The 21980-nt window shown below is 37.6% G+C and overlaps 1 protein-coding gene across 1 annotated transcript in view; it reads left to right on the plus strand.

Moving 5' to 3' along the window:
- Positions 1 to 14023, plus strand: part of cspg4ba (chondroitin sulfate proteoglycan 4ba) — a 28848-nt gene extending 14825 nt beyond the window's left edge. Inside the window, 6 exon segments of the mRNA XM_057319257.1 lie at positions 77 to 550; positions 5007 to 5205; positions 5526 to 5657; positions 7586 to 7758; positions 8149 to 8332; positions 8559 to 14023. Of these exon segments, the coding sequence (XP_057175240.1) occupies positions 77 to 550; positions 5007 to 5205; positions 5526 to 5657; positions 7586 to 7758; positions 8149 to 8332; positions 8559 to 10606 (3210 nt within the window). The 3' untranslated portion in view covers positions 10607 to 14023.
- The last annotated feature ends 7957 nt before the right edge of the window (positions 14024 to 21980 follow it).

Raw genomic sequence — 21980 nt, forward strand, 5'->3', positions numbered from 1 at the left:
GTATCAATAATTCTGTTTTAGATAAGTCTTTGGTTTATATGTGATATGATGCTTTAAAAAACATATTTCTCTTCAGGTCACTCACGAGGCTAGTTCCCCCTCAGAAATAACCTTCACAGTCAAAGGAACTCCATCTTATGGATACCTGCGGCAGTTTCTTGAAAGTAAAGATGAGTACCAAGGGACAGAAGAAGATCAGTTGATGACTTTTTCCCAACAGGATGTTAATGCTGGCAACATTCAGTACATACACGTGACACCTGGCCAAGTGAATGATTCCTTCACTCTAGAGGCCACCAATGGGGTCGCAGAGATCAGTGACATCATCGTGTCTGTGGATATTATCCCACTCCTCATACCCATTGAGGTGTCCAATATCATTCTGAAGGAAGGAGCGTCTAAAGCACTCACTGAGGACATCATCAGAGTCACCAACCCACATTTCTCTGGGCTTAACTTTGTGTATTACGTTTCAGAGGGACCCCAGCACGGCCGCATCGAAAATTCACGTTTTCCAGGGATGCCCACAACATACTTTACAAGGAAACAGGTACTATTTTTAGCAATTCCATTTGGCACCAATGGAGCTGAAGACACTTTAGCTTTTAATCTTTATGATACCTCTTCTGCTTCTTCTACAACTTTGCCTTCTTATTTCTTGCATGGCATTGAATCAGGTGGAGCAGGAGTTTATATATTATGTCCATGACAATACAGAAACATTGGAAGATAGTTTCACTGTCACTGCAAATGACACAGATCTGAGAAAACACAGCGCACCATGGACCGTGTATGTGCAGGTCATAGCCGTCAACGATGAGTCTCCGGTTGTTACTGCCAACAAGGTTCTCAGGGTGAGATTACTATTTATAAACCTCACTTTTTATATTTTATACTGAGGTCAGCTGAGTGTCTAATCAAACTCTGTAGATCCAGAGAAAATATGTTGGTTAAAGGTTTATGAACTATTTTAATATTTTAATGTCTGTTTTGGTGACGTGAGAAATCGCCATTGTTCTCAGTGAAGTCACAGAGTAATGAAATTAAAGTAGTTGTTTCTGAGACCCATAGGGACAATTCACTACAAGGCGGAATAGACGATTCGGTAAGATGCTAACTTTTGCCTGCTAGCACTAAAATCATGATCCCACCCTCCATGCGAATCGCCGTCCAAAGCCACGCCTCCTCCGAAACACATGAACGCACACAAACCAGAATCTCTTGGATCAATTCCAATTAAATCATGTCTCATTCACCAGTGAGAACATGTTACAGTACAAAGTAAATAACGTTACTACAATAGCGAAAACCACTACCATAAACAACAGCTTTAAAAGGGGATTTGATGCAGCATAGTTCCCGTTAGACGCTGGGTAAAGATGTAATAGATAAAGGTCCACAAACTACATAAGCAACATAATAAAAACCCATAAAAATCACAGAATCATAACATGTACCTACCTGTCCAGAAGTTGCCATGGCATGATCTTTAAAACCCTTGACTCCCGTAGTTGCTCCCAGCATGGAAAAGCAACACTGATTATAATCATACAACTCCCGTTTTACCCGGGATTTTCCAATTTTTCACACCCATCTCCTGTTGAAACCTCCAGGGACAAAATCGCGAACAGACCGAGCCGGAAACCCCTGCGAACCGACCGTCAGGGACCGGAATGCATTCGCAAATGGAATTCTGCTTTCACCTCTTTGCTGATTAGACGTTTTTAGTTGTGGCAGTTTTTAAGATGGCCTTTATTTTTGTTTGTCCTTTGCAAGTGCCACTTGCACACATTTAACAAGGGGAAAATTAGGTTCCAGGTGTTTAACGTTACCTGCCATTTTCCGCTGTGTCTGCAAAGGGTATGTGACTGCGCTGATGACCTATGGTGTCTGAGTAAACAGGGTGCGCAGTGTGATGCAAAATACGTTGACTGAAACGTCCCACCGAGGGCAATGATTGGGCAAACGTTTATTGGTCCTACGCCTTTCACAGATGATATATAATTATAAAAATACCAATGTATCACTTTACTTATTGATTGCTATCAGGATGTTAAGAGACTTCCAACCAGCATGACAAAAGATGTTTCTGGACAGGATTGCCTACTCAACCTTTAATACCAGACTTTAAACGACCGGTGTGTAATCTTTTGGAGGATCTATTGACAGAAATACAATATAATATACATAACTATGTTTTCAGAGGTGTATAAAGACATATACCCAGCAAACACAGAACGTTCCCCTAACGTTAGTTTTTGGTTCCCAGAACGTTATGGGAACCAGAAACTAACGTTCTATTAACGTAAAGAAAACTTTCCTGGAGAACCAAAAACGAACCTTAGAAAATAACGTTCTGGGAACCAAAAACTAACGTTAGGAGAACGTTCTGGGAACCAAAAATTGTTAGCTGGGTAATAATATTACAGTATTTTTAAATATTAGAGCCCTAAAACCGATATGATCTCTGGCTGCAGTAAAGGGATATTAAGTCAAATTCTGACTTCATTTATTCACCCTGATGTTGGTCAGTGCATTTATGACTTACTAAAGATGTTTTGAGAAATGTTTCAGTTCCTTCTACTTTGTAAATGTTTTAACTATTCTGTTAAAGTCAGAGTAAAGTGACATTGAAATATGTGTTCTGAGTCTGTCACACAACAGAAAAGTGTGTTATTAACCATCCAGCCAAATTTGAATGGAGAAAAAAACATCCAAGTAACGTTAAATAAAACAAGTTATCAAAAAGTAAGCAGGACTCTCCGCTCTCAAACGCTGGGGGCGTGTCCGCTGTTGATGCGGAAGCCACGCCCACTCGCGTCCCTCAACCTGAGTCCCCAGCCCAGTAGGCTATTATGTGAATACGTTTTATGGGAGGATTTGAATTCAAGCTCGCGCGAGTCAATGCGCGCGATATTCATCAATAGATAATTCAGGTGCAGGTTAAAAGGTATGCGTATTTGACGTGCTGTCCGGGAGAGGGCTCCGAGCCCGGCAGTTTCTTCCGAACTCTGAGTACTCTCCCCATGTCCGGGGAGAAGGCTCCGGGCCTGGTATTAGCCCGAACCCAGAGTAAGTTGTGGTTACAAATAGCACCCGGCAATGTTCAAAGATAGCATTTGTGCACGGAGGCAGCTTAGAGAGACAGGCTTCATAGGCAGCGTAACGGAAGTCTCTTTGAATTATAAACAGAGAGCGTCTTTGCTATAACCAATCACATATTTAAAAACTACAATACTAATTTCTCGCTAGAAATGCAATAAAAAGTTATTGAAAGTGAAAATTAAACGTACATTTATACAAAACTATGCTCCAACAGGCGTTTCGGCCGCCATTTTATTTTTTCAAGCTTGAGCCTTCTCGACCAATCACGTTCCTTACATGTTGTTATGGAAACGACAGGTCTCTGTCATTGGTTAGCTGTGAAAAGGGTGCTTGACAGGATGTTTTTTCAGAAAAGTTGAACTTTTTCCAACCTCAAAAGACACTCTGAGCTGCAGAAAAAGACACCGGCGCTGGCGTTTAAAAAAGTGCTCAGGACTTTTTTTGAAAACACGGTTTACTCCATAGGATTACACTCTCTATATCTTTATCTTATGTTTATTGTATTGTATTTCTTAATTTTTTTATACCCATAGGCCCTTATTTAAATCATTGTGTACTGTATTCTATTGTGTTGTGGTCTCTGTGTACTGTTGTTGCTGTTGCTGTTTCTGTGTTCTGGATGCTCCTGTCACCAAAACAAATTCCTTGTATGTGCAAACATACTTGGCAATAAAGCTCTTTCTGATTCAGATTATAATTTAAATCAGACGCTAGCAGCTTCAATAAAGAAGTCAAGCTCTGAACACAGACAGCTTTGTCTGTTTGTAGTAGTTCTCTCTTGAGCTGATAAGGCATCTACCTTATGAAATTGCTGATAGCGAACCAGCCGGGTGGATTGTCTGTTATTTGGCGTGAGATTTGTTCAGTTGGGCAGAGTGAGAGAATGAAAGCGTGTGTGAAAAGCTTACAACCCTGAGCTCGTGATTGAGCAGACACCTGATGCTAGCCACTCTAGTGATAGGGTAGGGGCCCTGCATGCTCGAACGCTCCATTGCGTCATCGATCCCCCGTTTTAGCCCCGCCCAAAAAATCCTGAAATGAGAACTGGTGAAAAACTGTTTAACGGTTTAACTCCACAATTCAGTACTACATACTTCTGAGTCTTTGTAATGTGTTTCAGCAATACATTTCTAACATCTATAATGTGCTTAGAAACAATTCTCATGATTCTCTTTACCCGGACTTTAATGTCTGTCCCCTAAATAGGACTTTTACCATCATTCAGATTCTGCCATCACAAATGGCAACCTGGATTAGTCATTTTTAAACCTTTTTTAAATAAACCAATACATTTTAAATGCATTTGAATAAAATGCATTTGTTTAAATGCAAACATGACCTGAGATTAGAATCTTGAGATGAGTTGATGATTGAGATGATTCTCTAGTCATGTATCTCTGTGTTCTGTACTCTTCCAGAGATTTTAGTTGAAGGTTGAATGACGGTTGTTTTTTTACCAAATAGTAGGTGATTTAAATAAGTTTTAATTACAGGAACATGATCCCAAATAAAAAGCACGTATATCACTTTATATTAATCATTTTGAACTTTATACAATATGTGCTGTTGATCTAATTATACGTCCTTTCATCAACACAGAACAGAAGTGTATTTTACTCATAGTATTACTATTAGTATACAAATTAATAAATGACCTTAAAATGCATTTGAAGAGTTTATTTCCAAAAAATTATAACTCTTCATAAGGAAATAAACTTTTCATATGTTCTGCGAGGGTATCATAAAACATGATTTTTTTCTGGAGCTGAAATACCTTTTTAATAGTTTTTTTTACTTTACTACTATTTTTACCCTGGTTGATCATTGGTCTGAATAAATAAACTAGTTGTTTATTCACCAATAAACTAGAATCTTATTGTTTGTGTAATTGGTTCACTCAGGTGTGGGTTAACTCAACCACAGAGATCATCCCTGATGATCTGAACGCTGAAGATGAAGACACGCCCTCAGAACAGCTGGAGTACATCATAACCCAACCCAGCAATGGTCACCTGGCTCTCAAGAGTGCCCCCAACAGACCAATTATGAACTTTACTCAAGCTCACATTGCTCAGAGGCAGCTGCTTTTTCTTCATAATGGTGAGATGTCATAAACATGTTTTTTTCAAGATCTCTGTAATGACAACTTTAACCACTAGATGGCAGTGTTTTGTATTAAATCATACCATCATTTTTCTCCATCTCATGTCCTTTTTAGGAGTTATTCATGACACAATTGTATTATGTATATATGAATGACAATTTAAGTTTTATCTTGAACATTGGATGTTCTAAAGGTGTAATGACTAATACCAAGTCATTAAATGAAGTGACAAGATATTTGGTTGTTTTCCATGGTGCAATGCACTAAATTGTTTAAATTCCTGGTGTTAGTGATGCATACTCTATTCTGGTTTCAGGTCCTATGGCAGGAGGCTTCAACTTCCAAGTAAATGATGGTGTGAACTTTGCCCCCAGGCAAATATTCAGTATTATGGCTCGTGCCCTTGTTCTTAAACTAGAGAAAGCTGGACCTCTTCATGTGTTTCCAGGTGACTCCTGCAAACATACATCACATGATCTTATAGGCAGTGAGGCCGTTAGAAAGCAGTTAGACTTTCCATCTGGTTTCATGGAGTTAAAACTACAATAACACATCAGTTAGTTTAGCATCTGGTGTACTGGCATGCCAAATTAGTGCACCAGATTGACGCCTCCTTTTCCGCTCAGGATAAAGTCAACAAACTTGTAGTCACCACCCAATTGTACTCAGTTAAGAATTATTAATCCCTCCCTAAACATCTACACAGTGTTCCCTAATCATGCAATGCAACCAATCTGTGCAATAACAGGACTATTTTAATTCTCAGACTATAAATTGCTCAGTGGAGAGCATGTAGACAGATCCCAGTAAAAAGTCCCCAAAGTTATTAGACTACAGTCATTTCCTTAAATTAGAAACACTTAGTCATATGCCATATTTAATATTGGTAGCTTGAAAATATTCCCCAAGTTAGCTTTGTCTGAGTTTAGAAACAGCTGCTACATGTGTTTTTAATTTTAGAATTGACTGACTGCAAAAGTGAACTAAAAAGTGTCTAACACAGCATCTTGATGTTTCAGAAAAATTGCTCAGCTTTTAAAAAACTGAATTTAGTTTTACCTTTCCATTAAATGTTATTCTCTAGTTGCTTTTTACTGTTGATTTTATTTTCATATTTCATAATTGGTTAAAAAAACAGAGCTGTTCTATGTCCGTGTGTGACAAGTGCTTTTCAATACCACTTCCTGTCAAGCTTTTCTTGTGGCCTTTTGCTTGCAGTTAGTTTTCATTGTCTCATTCAATTGGTAAAACAAGTGAGATGAGCTTTAATATGTTTTCTTTCAACATGGTCTGAAAGAAAACTCTTCCCATTAAAATCCAGACGAAATCAAAATAAACCCCTTTTACTTAAGTAGTTTACTTAGTTAGATCTAGTTTTGTGGTGAACAATTCATCTGGGCAGATCAATCCACTGTTTTGTCTTTGTAATCTTTCAGAAATAGAACCCCCCAACAGTCTACCGTACATTGTATTTATGAAAAAAATTAAAAATTCTAGATCCAGTAGAGGTTGCAGTGAAAAAAACAAGCCACGCACCCTTTTTTGTACATTAGATATTCTGTTTAACTTGGAAACATGTCATTACGGAAGTCACCGTAATGCAGCAGGCGTTAGAAGTTACCTAGCTGGGGACTAATTTCATGCGCTGCGTGATATCACTGCGCCTGCTGCGGCCATGTTACGGCAGCAAACTTCCTTGATTATTACGCCGGAATGGGAGTATAGTTCCTAATCATATCGGCCTAGAAAATCGCAACATTTCATTTTCCGCCGGTCTTAGTACCATCGCCATTTTTGAACGCGATGCTACTGGTGTAATTGGATTCAATGATCTATGCTAAGCTATGCTAAAAATGCTATCGCCAGACCCGGAGATCGGCTGAATAGATTCCAAAACTGTAAAACTCATCTTATTAACTCTGGGGAAGTTGGAGAATGAGCCTATTTCCAAAAAAAGTGGAGTGTTCTTTTAAAGCAGACTTAAATTCAAGGACTTTAAAGGCAACTTTTAAGACTTTAAAGGCAAATTGCTGGTGTATTTTAGCAAAATACTTAAAAAAAAATTCTTGGGTCTTCACTTCACGAATCTAAAAGTGATGTGAAACAGGATCCTGAAATATCCTTCCTGCATTCAAGCAGCATGGTTTTACTCTTTTAAAGCAAATTATTATAAATAATTTATCTTCCGCTTGTCAGTCCTCCACACTTTCAAACTTAGAAACACTTCTGCAAAAAGTTGCTATAAAAATACTTTCATTTAAAGCATATAAGCTGCTTTGCATCAAACAATGTGGTTTTGTTGATATGCACCAGACAGTTGGTGTTGTTGGAAGTTTTCAGTAGTTAAAGGTAATTATTTTGTTCTTCTCCATCTAGGCTCCTTATCCTTGATCTCAAAAGAGGTTCTTCATGCAGTAACCAATGACGATAAGAGTGTCTCAAACCGAACCATTTATTTCACTGCAATCAATCCACCAAAATTTGGAAAACTGGTCAACATGCAAGCAGACAAGTCCACAACAGATATCTTATCCTTCACACAACAAATGGTAAGCTCTATTTAGGTCTACAGCATGCATAGTACAGCGCAGGGCAATAAATTATGAGTTCATATGAGCTTAAACTAAGAGACTGTTATGCTTTTATTGATACAGTATGTCATAATAGGCAAAAGCTAACTATGACATGTTCTGGATAGTTGTGATTAGAGAAGCTGGTATTGCTTGTGCTGCTACACAGAATGTGATTTGAATGTGGGTTTGTGGAAAGAAAGTAACACCAGGAAATAAATGAGCCACACCAAGAAATCACATTTTACAGTCATGGCTAAGATTTATTCCAGGATTGGGTGTGTCGGACGGTGGAAGGAAAATAGCATATACTTATGCTTTGAGTTTTGAAGAAAATATATTTGACTCATGGAACTGTAATCTTTACAGGTGGATGAGGGTGAAGTGGCATATGAACAAAGTCATGTGACCTCTTTGGGATGGGCGGCACTTGACAAGTTCACATTTACAGTGTCGTCCCCTCCTGCTACACTTGAAACCCAAACATTTGACATTGACATTTCTTACGAACATGTGGGATCTGAGCGAAGCTCTGTGCTCCTCAAAAACAAAGGTACAGTTTGAGAATTTGACAGAAACAATATATCATGTTTGGTTTATTGCAAATGCTACATTTATGAACACGGGTGAATATTTACAAAACAATGCTGTCCTAATCTTACAGGAAAGATGTTTCTCTGTTAAACAGAAATAACTAAAGTCCTAATTTTGTCATAGTGTCAATACCTTTTTAAAAAACATTTTCAGCATCATATGTTGTTTTTGTTTACTTCGTCTAGGTGTGCAAGTAACTGAGGGAGACAAGGTGCTAATCGACAAATCGCTGCTGGATGCATCCAATCTCATGACTAAACTGTCTGAATCTAAACACAGCTCTTATGAGGTTTGGTACCAGGTCACATCTCTACCCCAGCATGGCGTTGTCATCGTTGGGGAACGAAATCTCACCAAAGAAAAACCCAATTTCTCTCAGTTCATTCTTAACAAGTATGGAATCACATATCATCATGACAACTCTGAGACCACCTGCGACCATTTTGACTTTGACGTCTTTCTCAACCTGAAGAGCAAGCCACCAAACCGCCCCCTAGACGACTTTGATGTGGTGTCCGAATCTTTCAACATCACTATTACCCCTGTAAATGATCAGCCCCCGGTTCTGAAGACCAAAGCCCCCAGCCTTAAAGTTGTTCAGGGGGACACCGTGCCTATTGGACCAGACAACTTAAAAGTTGTGGACTCGGATAATCTACCCAATGAAATCCAGTACACCGTGATTAGCAAACCTAGCAATGGTTTTCTTGCTCTGGCGGAGCGCTTGAATGAGTCGGTGGATGCCTTCTCACAAGAGCAGATCAATAACGGAGAGCTATTCTTTGTCCACGACGGCAGCCCAGCATCTGGTGCGTTCTAATTCAGCGTGACCGATAGCCAGCATCGTCCGTTATATAAACTCTTCAATCTGGAAGTAATCAAGATTACAGTTTCACTTGCAAACAACACAGAAGTGTTAATGGACCAAGGACGTACCTCTGTGGCACTCACACAGTCACACTTAGCTGCGGTCACAAATGGTAAGAACACTACTGTCCATTATAAAATTACAATACCTCCACGATATGGAAAACTTCTCCTGGACAATGAGGAGGAGGTCACTGTTTTCAGTCAGGATGATCTCCAGGAGCAAAAGCTAAGTTACCACATGGTCAACCTCACATCTTCCCATGATACTTTTGAATTTACTGCCTTTACATCAGAAGCAAACCTAAGCAATCAAGTAGGTAATATCACAGTGACACCCCTCATTAACTACATAAAAGGGGCAAAGTTTCAAAATGAAATTCGAAATAAGCTCAAACCAGAGTTTCTGAATGTGACAGAACTGGCTTTGTTGAGCAGTAGTGACCCATTGTTTGAAATTACATCACCTCCTGAAAATGGCAGGGTTTTCAGGACAACCAGCAACAAGGGAAGGAAAGCCGAATTTGTGGAGTCTTTCACTTTCAGCGAACTACAACAGAAGAAACTGGCCATTGAGTTGAGGGCGAACCTGACAGGTGTCCAGGAATTAAATGATTCCTTTGGATTTGTGCTTAAAGCTAATAATGTCCAACCTGCCAGAGGGATTTTCACCTTCAGCATCGTACCCTATGTTCCCACACTTGTGATGTCAACAGTCTCAATGTCCACAATGAGACCCGTTTTTTATAATCAGACCACGGAGATAGGCCCTACTCTGTCTTCCACATATTCCGCTGTGCAGCCAACGCAACAGGTGACCAAATCTACATCAAGATTCAAAAGTCGCAACCGCTGGGGTAGCTCAAACAGCAACGACATACATACCACTATGCTTAAACCAACACAGGGTGTCGAGGAGATTTATCCAATAAATAACACCCCAGTGAAAGTGGAATCTGTAACCCAGACAGACTCCTCAAACTCAATGATCATCCTGTTGCCTCTACTTGCTCTACTTCTTCTGGTCATCATTGTGGTTGTGTTGATGCTGCTCTTTAGGCGGAACTGGAGGAACAAGCAGAATCCTGAGAAGCAGAAGGGTAAATCACTTCCTCCACCACAGCCAGATGATCTATCCAATCAGGATCAGCCCAAGTGGAGTTCATCTGTTCCTGTTGTGACTGTCACTCCTCTTGATCCAAGCAAATCTGGAAGTTGTACCGTAACTAGACTGCAAACCAGATGTGAAAACTCCCCGTATGACCAGTCAATGTCTCTGTGTTTTGTTGGAGACCTGGAGCCTGAAGTTTCACAGCATTGTAGGACAACCAACCCCACCCTGCGAAATAATCAGTATTGGGTGTGACCTTAGTCTGTACAGACCTATTTAAACTTTAGATCCATCACTGTATTGTCAAGGTAATGACTGAGCTTGGGGTTTTACAGAGGGAATTTGTATTTGTAACATTTGTTATGAAACACTACAAGCTATTGTAACTTCAAAAACTATGCAAATCGAAGCTGTCCTTCCAAAACCTTGTATGTCCAAATTTGCTGTTTTTCAGGAAATGGAAAAAACACTGTACTTTTTAAATGCGTGAATACTGTGGTTGAAGTTGACCAGCACTTTTTATTGGTTAGATATTTGCAAAACCGAGTGACAAACATAAAGGGTGACTAATAATAATGATATATGGCAAAAAATAAAAAACACAAAATACGGAGATACAAGGTTTCAGAAGGACGGCATGAATTTGCATATTAGGAAAAGCATTGGGGCCTGATGCATACACATAAAATAGACACTAAAATGTGCGTACACAGTTTTTCATGCACATATTGGGATTTACAAAAGTAAACTTCGTAAATATGTGCACACCCTAGTACGGATGCTTGACTGTGTGTAGACACATTTTAAAGATCCAGTTTTATACATAAGCCCATGATGTTTTGCAAATTTTGACACAACAAATGTTTCCCCTGGAACTAATTTTTTAGGGAAAGAACAGCCAGTTGAAAATGCAGGCATTACTTTTAAAGAGTACATTCCTCCATATTTTTAAGGGCTTATTTTGGTTTATGGAGTGTCCGACAACAAGTTTATGTACATACATGATGTAAAAATACTATTATTTCGTAATAATAAGCAGTTTTTATTACCTTACTTCTTGACTGACTCTCAAATGATTCGTTCCACGATTCATCTGTGTAATCTCCGCCTTTCCGCCAGTGTAGTCTGATCTGATTGGTCAGATGGTCTAGTCTGCTGTGATTGGTCAAACGCGTTCAGCATGTGTCGCAAATGGACCGCCTATCATTACTGCTGTATTACGGTTTGCAGGTGGTTGGATATTAACAGTGTATAGAGAGAGATGGCGTCGATTTTACCTTACCAGTTCGAGCCCGAGTCTGACGAATCATTCTTTAATCCTTATACAGATGCCAGTAAGAAAAAGGACTGTTTTAGACACTTCTCTTGTAACAGTTAGTTATCACGGCATACAGTGTACGGTGTTCGTATCTTCAGATGTTATTATAACTATAGTACACCATGCAGTTCTTGAAATAAAGACTTTGTGAGTTAATATGGTTGAACACTTACATTAGCGCAACGAGTTTATAGCTAACGTTAGGTAAACAAACAGTAACAACCCCAAAAATAACGGTAACGTTAGCTAAACACAGACATGAGATAACGTCACACAAATTTAATTTTAAGTAAAGACAAAAATAAAGAGTCACACTTACAGGTTGTGATTCGGTGGAGCTTACAGGTCCAAATAAAGTTGGTATTGCAACATCTTTTAAGGAAAGACGTTTAATGTATCCTGCAGTAAAGGCGCCAAGATTGATGAAGCAATCTTCGGTAAAATGACGCGCGCAAAGTAAAACGTTCGGTTTATACTCCTTTGATGTCGTTTGAAAAATAAATAATAACCATTTTTTCCTCAGAAGTTCTTCCTTTGGTAGTGAAAATAAGACTGACTTAGTTTCACTACATAGAACACAGCTTCTCTTAGACATGATGCACACGTCACGAACGAGCTAGTACAGTGAGCTAGTACAGTGTTTGGGGAGGAGAGAGTTAAGTTTTCGCAGTCAGTAGGCGGGGATTTTTCTAGTGACGTAGATACATTGTGGTTAAAGATTCGGACAGGTCATGACTTGTTCGCGTGATTCAGAGTCGATTACCTTTTTTATAAGCTAATAACTTTGTTATTCGTTCACCTTCGGATTTACAACTTGGCAGATTGCTTACATTCAAACACGGCAAAATTAAACACTTCATGAAATGTATTTTTTATGATCTCGAGGAATGTACTCTTTAAAGCTATTTGCAAGTTATGACACAATTGTACATTCATGAAATTCTACTGACAATGGCATTTTTATTAGATTTTACAAAATTGTGTACAGTATGTATAAGTTATTTCATTTTATTTTTTATTTCTTTGCTTTATACACATTTGTAAGGGCACATGTAACTTTTGTGTCTACCTCAAATCAAATGTACTCATGACAGTTTAAACAAATGGGGCAGTTGTGGCCTAATGGTTAGAGAGTCGGACTCATGACCAGAAGGTTGCCGGTTCGATTCCCAGGGCCGGCGGGTAACAACTGAGGTGCCCTTGAGCAAGGCACCTTACCCCTACTTGCTCCCCGGGCGCTGTAGTGATAGCTGCCCACTGCTCCGGGGGTACGTGTGTTCACTACTCTCTGGATGGGTTAAATGCAGAGGTCACATTTCGTTGCCTTGTACTTGTGCAATGACTATAAATTGAATCTAAAAAAAAAACAAAAACAAATGGGGGAACCATACAGTAAACCACTGGTGGACATGTTTGGCAACCAGAAATTTTGAAATAGTTCAAAATTATTTCAAATGTTCAACAATATATCTCTTAAATGTAATGTTTTTGAATTAAATGTTTTGTTCAAAAAGTGTATTAATGCTATATTTAAAATGTATACATTTTTTAATATCATAGCTATATGATCAAATGGAAATGTCTCACAGGATTGCGGTTCCCCGTATGGTGGCAGAATTTACAGAGACAGTATGTTACGCTGAATTAATTTCATTCAGTTAACATTTTGCGGTACTATACATTTGTAGACTAAACATATTTAAAGCTGTAAGGATGTTTATTTATTACATTATTTGTATATCTGCATTTATTCTGGCACTGAGACAACATCCTAGAGGTAGAAATGTGTGGTGTGCACATCTTAATGGCACAACAAGGTATATCTTTTGGGTATGTTTTACTTAATCATAATGTGTGTAATAATTTAATTGTTTATATAAATGTTTTTATACTCAGGAAATTCCCTTCAGAAATAATTGTTTAGATTGAGGTAAAACACTTTAAATAATGATGCAATAAGTTGAAACCACTGGATTCCTGGCACTTATTTCCTTGTATGGTCAATTAAACACTATTACTGGAAGTAAACTACATAAGTGTAGCTAAATTTAGCAGCTGTGGTCAGAGTGCATTATCATTGCATTTCACTGCATTTAGGCATATGGTGCTGTATGTAGCATTAGAAAAATTGTATGCCCACAGTGACCTCCATACTGTACAGAAATGTGGATTTCAAACAACCTGGAAGTCACACTTTACAGAATAGAGATACCATTTCAAAGGTTGGTGCTCACACTAGACATTTAGAGCTTGTTCAGTATTTCTGATTTCTTTTATTGTATATTTTTGCTCATGTATTTATTTATATTATAGACTGAATATTTCTTTTTGTCAATAAACAGCATGTCAGCACAGCCATCTTGACTCATACATGTTGAGATTTTACATTTTATGACGTGTTTATAAACATTTCAGATTCTAAAACTTTTGTTTATATGTCTTTTTATTGCAGTGTTCTTGCTGTATATAATAAAGCCTCTTCTGTTTGGATGTTAATGTAAGACACAAAAATTAGATGCTTCTACACTAAAGACGTAATTGCTGTGATTCTCCATTCCTTGTATTTAATTACTGTGGTTTCAGTTATAATAGGCGCAAAAAGTGGCTTTTTCAGCCTCTTTCAGGATACAGGCTGAGAGGCCTGCTTAGTTCATGTAATGAAAGTTCATTTTGTCGAAAAAAGCTTTCATAAAGAGGCGGTTGTTGTTATGTAAGTGAAGTGGAATTTACAGAGGTTAATTTTATTTGGAGAGATTTACTAGAAAGGAAATACAAATACGCACAGTCTGAGGGCATATTTATTTATTAAGAAAAATATTTTAGTGTTTAGAATTATGTTTTTGTAAACAAGTAAACCCATTATATGTTGTCAGATGCAACATGAGATGCAATATTTGATACATTTTGTTGCAAATAATGAAAGCTGATGACTGTAAACTTAAAGGGATAGCTCACCCAAAAAGAAAAATTCTGTCATCATTTACTCATTGTTCCAAATGTATACATTTCTTTGTTGTAATGAACACAGAGAAAGATATTTGGAAGAATGCTTATAACCAAACAGTTCTTGGCCACCATTGACTACCATAGTAGGAAAACTTGTTGAACAAATTGTTGAATGTTGAACACAAAAGATGATATTTTGAAGAACGTAGGACAACAGTTCTGGGGCACGTTTTACTACCACTGTCATTTTTCCTACTATGGTAGTCAATGGGGTCCAAGAACTGTTTGGTTACAAGCATTCGTTCAAATCTCTTTCTCTGTGTTCAACCAAACAAAGACATTTATACAGATTTGGAACAACTATGGAGTGAATAGTTCATGATTCACAATTCATTTTCATTTTTAGGTCAACTGTCCCTTTATTCTACCAAGTGCCAACCCTGTAATGTACTGATCTTCCACATGTGACACTGTAAAACCCTCTCAAATCTGTGTCGGAATCTCACAGCTAAAATTAAAGGATTCATTTTTCTTATGGATTATTCCTTTCTGCAATTTAATTGAGCGAAAAAATGTATAATGTCTATGCATAAGAAGACACACAAATCCTAAATCAACATTTTGTAGAACTCTACGTATCACTTGAAGAGCTGTGACAATATAAGTGCTATATAATTATCTGAAAGGATCTATTCATGTTTCATCTTTGAAAAGGACTAATTCCATTCAAGGTCTGTGCTAGAGTGCACATTATCTGTTATAATTTTCTCTTTAAAAAAAATTCTGCATGAAGATAATCACTGTAAATAAGAAGTCTATCCCTTACTGAGCACTATATAAGACTCATATTATTTTCTGCATATTGGTTTAGCATGTTAATACTTGCCTCTAGCGACTAAAGAACTGAGATATGATTTGTTAATGAGGGTCCCTTAAGAGACTGAAACATAATGAGCTTTATCTGGCTTTACAGACAAAGACATGCTGCCCAGCAACAGAGGAATTACCCTCCTGGGTTTGATCTGAAGTCTTAATTCAATTTTCTGTCATTCTGTTTGTTGAATCATTGCAAACTGTGTTTAGAGGAAGATTTTGGGGCCTAACATCTGATTCAGAGATATTGATTTAAAGATAAACCACTGCAGGCCAATGTACTGCTTCATTGTGATAACAGTTACAGTACACATTCCCATGTGGGAAATATACAGTACAGAAGCAAAATCACATTTAGTATGCAACATTTCACATGTAATGATCTTAAATGATTTTAACCAAATATATTAAAATGGAACTTTTTTGGTATAGAATGACTTTTATAATGTCAGTCATCTTACATATGAGGATTGGTATGTAGCATGTAAAAATAAACCTGCACAGTCAGATTTAACATTAGAAAATATATTTAAGATGAATATTGGAATGTATTCACTCATTTTTATTGTTCCAACATATTGGCTTGCATCTACAGTATGTATAAAACTGTATTTGATATCGATATTTATTTAAAACAAACAGAATATCATAAATATCGTCATACTCAACATTGGCTGAGTAATAAGGGTTAAGGCTAAAACCATACAAGGGTTCAAATTGAAGCATGGTTTGAACTCAATTCTCATATTCAAAACTGATTCTCGCCTTGAAAAATATGTAGTATGGATGTGAAATGTAACATTTACAGACAGAATGTCACACATTTGTGAGTGAGGTTATCTTTAAAGTTTCTTAAAATGTGCTTACAGTAAATGGGTTTGTGATTTTGATTTGTGTTGGGTCAAAATAAGCATTAACATTTTAATGCCTATAGGGCTTAGATTTACACTTATTCTTTTTAAAAGAGAGATTAAAAGAAGCCACTCGGAGACATTGCAAATGTGTTATTTTAGAGATGCAGAAGCTCTTAGAAAGACATGAATGTTTTGCATCAGTTTTGAGTGTTATTTAAATCTTGATAAAGAGTCTTATTCTAGAGTCTCGGCCTTCTGACGCTGAGAATCACTAAAATTGAATCAAGGTAATCTGGGGCATTTTATGCAATTTATTTTGAATGTCCAGACCAACAAATCACATGAGACAACTTGGGAAAAATATGTTAATGATAAAATGGACTTGTTTGTGATGGAAAATGCTCTCACATTACCAATCGCGCATATAATTTACCTTGAAAACAAACATTTCATATAAAAATTTCATTAAAACAATTCTTGAAAATATACACAAAACAAAATAAAATAGTAACAATAAATGTTATTCAAGATGGTCAGATTTGGTACTGAATGGCATGAATGTGGTCAGAATTCTTCATTCACAGCATTTCAGATTACCTTTGGTCCAGTATATACAGTAAGACTTTACCGCAATGGATTTTGATAAAAGTGCTGAATCAACAAGTGTGGTCATGCATCATGCATTTTTCAGCTGTAGCTCATGGTTGACATCAGCAGAATTGAATTTATATTCAGCATTTTAGATCTAGGCCACAAAACTGCAGTTAATACTTCAATTTCTTGAAATCCTGTTTGGACACTTAAAGGGATAGTTCACCTTCAAAATTAAAATTCTGTCATTATTTACACAGCCTCTTGTCATTTCAAATCTGTGTGATTTTCTTTCTTCTGCAGAACACAAAAGAAGATCATTTGAAAAATGTTGGTAACAGAAAAACCGTTGGCCTCCATTGACTTGCATTGGTATTGTGTCCAGTCAATGTGGACCAATGGATTTTGGTTACCAACATTTTTCAAAATATTTTCTTGTGTTCTGCAGAAGAAAGAAAATCACACAGGTTTAAAATGACAATAGGAACAGTAAATGATGACATAATTTTCATTTTGAACTATTCCTTTAACATTAGGAATGATAAAGGCACAATATTATACCAAAACATTATCTATAAATTGTCCAATTATGTCAGGATGGTCCCTCGTAGAGCTCTAAAAAGAAATAAGCCTGTTTTATCACTTACGGGAATACTTTTTTGGGGGTGGGGGGCTTTTTACTTTTATCTATAGGACAGTGGAGGCAGACAGGAACATGAGGGTGAGAGACGCGTGTGGAATCGGGACATGACCCAGGTCGGACTCGAAGCTGGGTCCCTGTGAGCCAACAGCACAGGTATATATCTAGAGCGCTAACCACTGGGCTACCACACTGACCACACAATTACATGAATACTTAACAAAAATTGAATCCACATCTGTACCTCCTTATAGTTTATTGTAATCCAATTCTAATTCATTGTTCGTACAGGTTCACCACAGTAACAACAGCGAGAACACCATGTGTGTGTATGTGTAATCGGGGCTCTTGGCAAGCTGCCAGAGGCTGGAGGAAGCCGTCAGCGTTTTTTAGACAACATGAATGAGGCCCTGCTGGAGTGGCTTCCTGTGCGGGACTATAAAAACAAAACGCTGAAGAATGCTCACTGCTCCCACATTCCAGAACCTTCTGCCAGGTACAGAATGCCGTCCAAATCCCCTCACCTGAAATGAAGCAGAAACCAGCTGCAGGTTTGATCAGTAATTACATTTACATGCATTCCTTTAACACTGTTTTGTAAACAGGCAAAAAGTCTGAAAGTTTAGTACTATTGATTTAATGATAACAGCTGAACATAACCCATTATTACACTGTTATTTGAGAATTTAGTTGTCAGGATCGCATTGCTCATGAAGCCTGGTGGTGGTCCAGGCAGTGTGTTTCTAATTCACTCGAGAGTGGGCAGGTCGAGGTAATGGGCCGATTAGCTCATGGGATATTACTGCTTGTTATCCTTAAGGGCTGGTCATTCCAACAGTCAACACTGACTCTATTTTTACAGCAAAGATTAGATTAACAAAAAGCTTTAACTGAACATGATTTAGGGAGCTAAACTTTGATGCATATTATGGTGCTATTTACAGTAAGTGCATTAATAACCCTGGGTGTCTAGAGTTTGGAATAGCTCCTAACATTGCAGTATTAGGTTAATGACATTTTGTAATCTTAGAAATTAATGTTTACATACTGTGGTGCGTTGTAAATGTGAAATATATAAGAATAATCTTAAAAGATGAAATATAGTTCAAACACAAAGGAAGTGGCCAATACGATCTGTCAGCCCATATGTTTGAAGACATGTATGGTTCACACCACCGAAATGTTTACACTCTTAGGTACCATGAGCCATGTGACTTTCTCCAACTTTTTTGAAAAACAGACAATAATCATTGCCGGAAACTTATTTTTACTTAAACTGCTGTTGTAAATGTAAAGGAAGCCACAGCATTTCCTGTCAGGAATGGGGGAGACAGAACCCAGGCGCATACAGATTGAGGGACAAAGAATTTATTAAACAACAAAAAGGGGAAAACAAAACCCACGAGGGAGGTAAAACAACATAAAGTTGACAGACTGGCCTGGACTGGATATCACAGAGACCTTCTGAGTACGACGTCATACAAGGTAGAACAAAATAGCAAAACGAACCAGCACAAGACAGCAAACACAAGGGCATTAAATAGGGAGCAAATGATGAGGGGAACAGGTGAGGGGCATGAAACAATAACAAGAAAATTAATGAGGCAACGAGGGGGCGGGGTCAGGAGACGAGACAGAAGAGCACATGGCACACCAAAAACAAACAATGCTTCCACAGAAAACACGTGGGTCTGTCACGATCCTGCCGCAAGGCTAGAAAAGCAAGACTGGGTGAGGTAGGATCATGACAATTTCCTGGTACATCTAAGTTCCTAGTGACGAGCAACACATTTTTGTGGCCTCAAAATTCCATCAGCACACTGTAGTGTTCTGGGAATTTCTATGGTCAAACCCAAAGGATGTGATGAACTCAACATGCTGGGATTTAAAGTCATGCAGCTATCAAGTGGGGAGGGGTTAAGATCTCCTCAGAAGAAATTGTCCAGCCTTCAGGCTATAAAACATTTAAGATCCTCACAACAGGGTCAAATGCACATCAAAGACTTGTAATTGAAAACAGAACTCCAGGCAGCAGGTTCCTGGCATTGTGCAGGTATTCTGGGAAACTGTAGCGCTGCATGGGACTGATCAATAAATACAGCAACAATTTATAAAAGAGGTGTGAATGTAATCATGTATTCTGCATGTTATTTCATTATATGAACTGATATACATACATTTGGAGTTATTTTATTCTATTAATAAGGCCGTCAACCTCAGAACAGATCAGCCTTGTAACAAGGAACTACATTCACTGCATTTTTAACAAGGTTTGAATTTCTCATAAGCAATATAGAAAGGCATTTTAAGATGTACTCAGTGAGCTGGTATGAGATATCACTGGCAGCATTGGCTGTAACATTCTTCATTTATTTGGAAGGAATTTAAATTTAGTTTCAAAATGTGTTTTCCTTTTGGCTCATGAAAACAGCATTCCACATGAGGGTGGAACTGAAATAGGGTTTACAACAACAACAAATGCAGTCCTTTTATTTTTTTACATTTTACTTCAATTAACATTTTTTTATAATAACAGCTGTTGTTGCGTTATTATAAATCTTTCTACCTGCATATATGCATTATTATTAGACCACCGGCACCCAATGTATGGGTTGCGCCACAGCTGCCCTAAACTAACAATATTGATGATTACCAAACTAATTTTTTATGTTTCTATAATGGTAAATCCAACAGTATGTGTAAGCTCTTTAGTCACAGTAGTATTTCTAATGCTAAAATATAATTCTTGTTGTTATCCATGAATTGTTTAATTAACAAAAGGCAGAGAAATAGTAAAGTACTTTATTATTTTTTTATTCAGATGCCCAATTACAGTCAATAACAACAGAGACTGTGGAAAGGTACATAAAAACAATGCCAGCAAGAATGCAAGTTGTTATCAAAGCCAAAAGGTGTCATACAAAATAATTACGTTTTTTTTTGGTTAAGACTATTTAATTGTTTTAGTTTGTTATTTGCCTAATAAAGGACAATCTTTTTCAAAAGGTTCCTAAAATGTTTGTGTTTTCTCTTTCTAATGACAGGCGGTCTAATCAATTTGTTAAAGGTCCAGTGTATGAAATTTAGCGGCATCTACAGCGCTGGGGTTGCGAATCTCAACCAATGGCTCACTCCACCCCTCCCTTTCGAAGAGCTACGGTGGCTGTCACAGAACTAAGATGTTGTCATATTTTCGCTTCTTTGCCAAAGGAGATAACGTATTTACAAAATGCACTCTGTAGAGCAGTTTGTCTGTTTAGGGCTACTGTAAAAACAACATGGCCACTTCCATGTAAGTGGACCCGCGTTGTATAGAAACAGCTCATTCTAAGGTATAAGCATAACGCTTCATTATGTAAAACCTTTACACACCTCTGAAGACATAGTTATATACAGTATATTATATTGTATTTCTGTCAATAGATCCCACACATTTGACCTTAAAGTACTGTACATAGAAAACAATAATTGCCTGATAATTGAAACAGTGTCATTTTACCTGTACATTAGAAAGAGAATGTGAAAATGATGAATTAATGCCTGTACTTCAGATCTACTGATACCATATATTGCGAAATTGAAATGAGCTTTTCCATCAGATGCTTTAGGAGGAACTCATGTTCACAACATCTGGAAAGCATTTCCTGTCAAACCATCTAAAGCCAGTGTTTAGCATTCCAACACCCACGGCACTGGACACTTTTAAAACATGTTCGATAAATATTCAGGGTAATAAGTATGAAATATGTTCAAATTGTGACAGTAGACGTTGTGGCTGCATAGTCATTCTTCCTCATTTGTAAATTGCTTAAAAGCATCTGCTAAATAAATGAATGTACATATAAAATGATTACTGCTTTACACACGGCTTGTGAGAAAATAACACTAATGAAAACAGATGTTAGAACATGATAAAAACTCCCATAAATGACCTCACTGGGTGAGGTTAGCCACTGTTTTTATTATCATCTCCCTGCAAGCATCACACCCTTGTGATTGAAAAGCTGACAGAGCAGCATTTCTTAAGCAAATGCTTTTATCCAAAGTTACAGTGCATTTAAACTGTACTATAAATACAAACTATACTTTCTTCTATAAGTTTGTGTATTGCCTGGAAATCAAACCTATGAAATTGCTGGTGCTAGCACCTTGCTTACATGGTTGAGATTTTGGTAAAGTATTATAGTATAATGGCAAATAAGAAATACTGAAGAGACTACTGACATTCTAACTTGAATATATAGTGATTTCCAATGTGACCTTTTCTCCAAACACTGTATACCACTGAAAGCAACATACTCCAGTAAAGTGACAACTTCAAGACAGGATTGTTCATTTCTGGCAGCAGGAGGCTTGCTTGGCACCTCTCCCAGAGACCCGTCCTGTTGAAAGTAAAGCGTGCTTCTG

The sequence above is a fragment of the Triplophysa rosa genome, linkage group LG2, assembly GCF_024868665.1.
Source record: "Triplophysa rosa linkage group LG2, Trosa_1v2, whole genome shotgun sequence".
Taxonomy (NCBI): domain Eukaryota; kingdom Metazoa; phylum Chordata; class Actinopteri; order Cypriniformes; family Nemacheilidae; genus Triplophysa; species Triplophysa rosa.